Raw genomic sequence first — 6,178 nt, 5'->3', positions numbered from 1 at the left:
CCGGTCCCCTGCTGCGGCCTGATCCCTACACGTCAGCGTGAATTCGGGCGCACGGGTGGCATCCGCACTCACCGTGCCCCTGGGATCCCTTCTGTTTTTCTGGAGCCTTTCTCACTCCTGCTGTCTTCTCTACTCACTTTCCTTCCTCTTGGGCCTCTCTGACTGGGCCCGACTCCTCTCTCAACTCCTTCCTTGCTCTCCTGAGCAGAGCTCCTCCTGAGCTCTCAACTCCTCCTAGACTCCACTCCTAACTCCCTTCTAGAACTTTCTACCCTCCTTTTTATACTCCTACTCTCTCTGTGCTCCACTGATCTACTGACTCCCCCCACACCCACTACATGGTTCCCTCTTCTTCGGTTCCCCCCTTCCAGCCAGGAACAGGGCTCAGCAGTGACCAAGTGCATCTTGCCCCGCCTGCAGGTCTGGAATGGTGTAGTGTTGGATGCAGGTGTGTGGGTCCCGGGTAGTACTCCCTCCTTACATGAGAGTGGGGTACCACACCTCTGGGTGAGATGCAGTACCTCTGTGGCAACTGGACCCGCAGGGGTGCCACAATTATATTTGGAGAGAGGTCAACAAGGCCCATGATGAAAGGAACACCATTCCTACAGTAAAGCACGGAGGTGGATCGCTGATGTTTTGGGGATGTGTGAGCTACAAAGGCACAGGAAACTTGTTAAAAGTTGAAGGAAAGATGAATGCAGCACGTTATCCGCAAATACTGGAGGCAAATTTGCACTCATCAGCCTGGAAGCTGTGCATGGACGTACTTGGACGTTCCAACATGACAACGATCCAAAATACAAGGCCAAGTCGATCTGTCATTGGCTACAGCAGAACAAAGTGAAGGTTCTGGAGTGGCCATCTCAGTCTCCTGACCTCAATATCATTGAGCCACTGTGGGGAGATCTCAAGCGCGCAGTTCATGCTAGACAGCTCAGGAATTTACAGGAACTGGAGGCTTTTTGCCTAGAAGAATGGGCAGCTTTACCATCTGAGAAATTAAAGAACCTCATCCACAACTACCACAAAAGACTTCAAGCTGTCACTGATGTTAGAGGGGGCAATACACGGTATTAAGAACTGGGGTATGTGAACTTTTGATCAGGGTCATTTGGATGGTTTTGGTTGTCATTAAGATTTAAAAAGAGAAAACACAGTAGTTTGACAATAAATGGCTTCACCCAACCAATAACCATGAGTGGAGAAAAAGGTTTTTGTTATCATTGATAATCTCTGAAACAAGGCCAAGAAAGGAAAAATTCTGCCGGGGTATGTAAACTTTTGAGCACAACTGTATGTTGTATTATAAGTTTCATCAGTTGGATTGAACAATTAGATAGAATATTATTCCACAGATTGGTGAATTCTGGTGAATAAATAGTGGCCGCTATTTTCTTAAAATGCAGTTCTTGTTAATTTGGATGTGAACAATCATGTGCCCAGACAGGCACAAAAAAGCCAAACAGTTTGCTATTTTTGTAATTTGGAATGATTAAGGAGTCTGAAATTCATTTGTGCATTTCGAATAAAAGTGATTTTAGAAGAGGACCTGTTTTTCGGATACATTTTCCTTTCTAGAATTTACCTTTGGACTCATGGCTCAGTAATTTTTTTGTGCATTGGAACTCTGGTTGTGTAAGCTGACATTTTTTCCTATTTTAGTCTGTCTTAAAGGGTACACTCACACAATGTTGAAAAATGCAGTGAAAAACCAAGTACAATGCATCTGGAAACCACATTTCTTTAAAATATGCTGCGGTTTTACTTTATGGCTTTTATAGGGAACCTCTCATTTAAAATAACGCAATTAACTTGCAGATATGGGGTTAATCTGCAGGTTAATAGCGTTCTGACACTGTGCAAACGCTGCATTGAGAGCCCCGCTGCCAGGAGGAAATGAACTTTATTCCACCAGGCAGGCTCACTCTTTCAGTCACAGGGGTGGTGCCGGCACGATTTCAGTCACCAGTGTCAGAATGCTATTAACCCCTTTACAGCCTGGGGCATAATAGTACGCCCCAGGCTGTCACCCCCTGTTCAGCGCGGGCTCCGGCGCTGAGCCCACACTGAACCCGGCACATGTCAGCTGATTTATACAGCTGACATATGCCCGCAACATGCTGCGGGTGGAATCGCAATCCACCCGCGGCTGTTAACATGTTAAACGCCGCTGTCAATCTCTGACAGCGGCATTTAACAGCGCCACGTCGGAAGCGCATCACTTACCCCGCCCATCGGTGACACCATCACGTGATCGCGGGTCACTGATAGGTGGGCATGACAACCCTGGGTCTGCAGCAGACCCCAGTGATTGTCATGTACTGATCACTATCTGTTCATCACCTCTATGTAGCAGAGGCGATCGGACAGTTCCTGCTTCTAGTCTCCTATGGAGACTATAAAAGCAAGCAAAAAGTGTAAAAAAATGTTTTTAAAAATATAAAAAAAAAAAAAAATATATAAAAGTTTAAATCACCCCCCTTTCTCCCCATTCAAAATAAAATTATAAAAAAAAAACCACATACACATATTTGGTATCGCCTCGTTCAGAATCGCCCAATCTATCAATATAAAAAAAGAATTAATCCGATCGGTAAACGGCGTAATGAGAAAAAAATTCTACACGCCAGAATTACATTTTTTGGTCACCGCAACATTGCAATAAAATGCAATAACGGGCGATCAAAACATCGGATCTCCCCCAAAATGGTATCAATAAAAACTTCAGCTTGGCGCGCAAAAAATAAGCCCTCACCTGGCCCCAGATCCCGAAAAATGGAGACGCTATGGGTCTTGGAAAATTGCGCCTTTTTTTTTTTTTTTTAGCAAACTTTTGATTTTTTTTCACCACTTAAATGAAAAAGAACTTATACATGTTTGGTGTCTACGAACTCGTAATGACCTGGAGAATAATAATGGCAGGTCAGTTTTAGCATTCAGTGAACGTGGTAAAAAAAAATTAAAAAAACTTCTGTGGTATTGCACTTTTTTTGCAATTTAATCGCACTTGGAATTTTTTTCCCGTACATGATATGATAAAACCAGTAATGTCGTTCAAAAGTACAACTCGTCCCGCAAAAATTAAGCCCTCACATGGTCATATTGACCAAAAAATAAAAACGCTATGGCTCTGGGAACAAGGGGAGCAAAAAACGAAAATGCAAAAACGGAAAATCCCAGGGTCCTTAAGCGGTTAATCTACAGATTAACCCCATATCTGCATGTTAATCAATTTATTTTACATGACAGGTTCCCTTTAAACATTTTTTGTTGCATTTCCTTACAAGTCTTCATTCTTCTGGGACTTTTTTTTAATGATATGAAAAATATAGCCTGCTGTAATGTCAATGATTTTGTTTGCCCCTTAGCTTTCCAGTGAATGGAATAACGTATAGTTGGTGATATCTATTAGGAGGTTGAGCATTAAAATAAAATTGACAGGTTCTGTGTTTCTTTTGCACTTGTTTTCTTTTTGGTTTACGCAGAGAAACCAGTGCACACTACAGATGATGGCGATATTGTATCTTATCTTTTCACAACACATGGGGAAACTGCATTTGGGTGAGGTCATTAGTTGAGGTGCTGCTGTCAGAACGCCTGATCTCACACAGAGCACAGAGATCGCCACATCTTCCACACGCCGGAGCCATGAGGGCGCATTTGTTATTGCTGACAGCATATGCCATCAGTAAGCCATCTTGCATTTATTTTCTTTGCTGCAATAATTGTCTTTGTTCCCTGTCTCTATAATGTTATACCTTCTGCATTTTTCATTTTTGCTGTACTCAATATGATATTCACAAAACTATCAGGCCATCCAGCGACTAGACAGCTGGCCGTTCTAGAGTTGGGGAATATTGTACATTGGAAAGTTTCCTTACTTACTGGAGAATCACTGATAAATAAGAATTTTCATTTTGTACTAGTGAAGAAGTCAAGAATGGGTGGAGGTGTCTTATTCAGAAGAATTGGGGAGATTTGTGCCTAAATGTAAAATGTTGCATCAAGTTTTAGTCCTATTTATGTGATGTTTGCTCCTGTTTGACAACAGCGCACGGCTTAAAAAATGCAACATAAGCCAAATTGTATAAAAATGTAGGGGCAGATAAGTGGCACAAAGTAAGCCAACCAAAATGTGATATACAGGTAGAGAAATGCATGTAAAAATACGCCAAATTTGTTTTCCAGCAGGAGCCAGTGTGATAATTTTCAGATGATTTTAGACTATGTTTGCAGTAAGTATTGCACAGGAATACTAAAGCACCTCCATTGAGTTGCATGACGCTTAGTGCAACTATTGTAGTTATAACTGAAAGTTCTTTGAACGTGTTGCCCTCGCCTAATGGGGGTACATTTCTATGAGCAGATTGGTTAAATGATGAACAATGCGATTGTAACTCACGACTGACAAACGATGTCAGACAAGTGTTTATACAGGATGAGAATTGTGAATGAAATGGTTGAATAGAGATCGTTATATTGTAACGTCAAACATTATGCACTGTGCTCACACAGATGATCTGAGGTGCAGGTATGTTCAATGTTAAAACCCCATAAGTCATGCTATTCATTTGGAATGCATAAATTCATAAAGTATTGTACAAATATTTCCGTTGAAGAATATTTAATCAAACTAATGAAGCACATTTTTTGCTAATTACGAATAGATGTACTCATTCCATCTGTAAAAATGTACTCTTTGCTATGCTCCAACTGCAACGGAACCATTGCCTCGGAAAACGGTCAACCAATCACTGAAAGCCAGAGCTATTTGGGATTTGACTTTCCACTACTACTTTTTGCCGGTCAAATCACTGAACGAGCGATAATCTCCACTTACGTTAAACAATTTTCGAAAATTGAAAAATAATTTTTTCATTTACCTAAACAATTTCCTGAATGATGAACAAACGTTTTTGGACACATTGTTCGGTCACATAACCCATTCACATTACACAATTACTGTGAACGATGGGTCGTTATCCTTTGGATTTGACAGATTATCAGCCAGTGTAAATGGGCCTTAAAGCTCGTCTGTGGAAAAGTTGCTGGTAGATTTCTCTATCTTTCTTTATATTTATGTATTTTCTTAATGCTTAGGAATGATCATGCAGAGAAGAGAATCTAAAGGTCCATTTACACAGACCAACCAGGGGCACGATATGACCGCCGATCGGTAAACTCTTACCAATCAGGCTATGTTTCAGTGCCTGTTTACACAGGCAGACCAAAGTAAACAATGTACACTGAGCGATCTATAGGTAGTTTACACAGAATGATGCACCGCCAAGAATGGTGATTTTTTATCCTGCATAAAAGATCATTTCACCAGATTAACGAGTATGTTGCTCGTTCATAGGGTGATTTCCAGCCTCTTTATACAGCGACATAATCGTTTTTAACAACGTTTGTTCATGATTTTCTTGCAGTATAAATGCCCCATGACATATACAATATGCAGCTGAACATGGGGGTAATTGCAGGCAAGTTATAAATTATGGGTTCTACTCAAGATAAAATATCTCTTGTAATCTTCAGTTGACAGTAACGTTCTCTGTGCTGTCAGGTAATAGTGTTTTGCATAAAGTGATGCATAAAGTGAATACTACCCTGCTGATGATGTGATGGCTTAAAGGGCTTGTCCACTACTGTACAACACTGGCTAAATCAATTCAGGACCTCAATTAAAATAAAAACAGTGATTATTCATCTCCCACAGCAGTGTTGTTCCAGGGATGTTGGTGCTGCTATTAACGGAGGGTGACATAACATTGTTGTGTCACGTGCCCGCTACAGCCAATCAGCTTTTTGGCTGCAAGTCATCAATATTCCACCAGGGTGGCCATCCACTCTGACAAAACAGTAAAGGCTGCAGTGGACAAGGGGCCACTCATAGGCTATAGCAGGCACGTGATTCACATCACCCTCTGGGAATAGAGGTGCCGGCATCGCCAGAACAGCGCCACTGTGAGAGGTGAAGGTCCATTGGTTTTATTTTAATTTTAATTGGGGTATTTTATTGATTAAGCAGGGATGGGCCATTAGTGGACAACCCTTTTAATACTGGCCTGATGGTTCTCGTAAAATGGGTACCAGTGCACAGATGGGCTAATGAGATATTTTTCCATGGATTATGCCTCAGAATATTAGGATAGAAATCCATGGCATCTTCTTC

The 6,178-nt window shown here is 41.5% G+C and overlaps 1 protein-coding gene across 1 annotated transcript in view; it reads left to right on the top strand.

Moving 5' to 3' along the window:
- Positions 1-3,565: 3,565 nt before the first annotated feature.
- LOC141271125 (uncharacterized) overlaps positions 3,566-6,178 on the top strand; it is a 35,227-nt gene continuing 32,614 nt past the window's right edge. Inside the window, exon 1 of the mRNA XM_073681226.1 lies at positions 3,566-3,691. Coding sequence (XP_073537327.1) covers positions 3,652-3,691 — 40 coding nt within the window. The 5' untranslated portion in view covers positions 3,566-3,651. The remainder of the gene's footprint in view (positions 3,692-6,178) is intronic.

This window comes from Phyllobates terribilis, unplaced genomic scaffold, assembly GCF_046119375.1.
Source record: "Phyllobates terribilis strain yellow unplaced genomic scaffold, ASM4611937v1 Scaffold_5__5_contigs__length_657084704, whole genome shotgun sequence".
NCBI lineage: Eukaryota > Metazoa > Chordata > Amphibia > Anura > Dendrobatidae > Phyllobates > Phyllobates terribilis.
The sequence above is the reverse complement of the archived record's forward strand: the minus strand, read 5'-3'. Positions and strand labels throughout refer to the sequence as shown.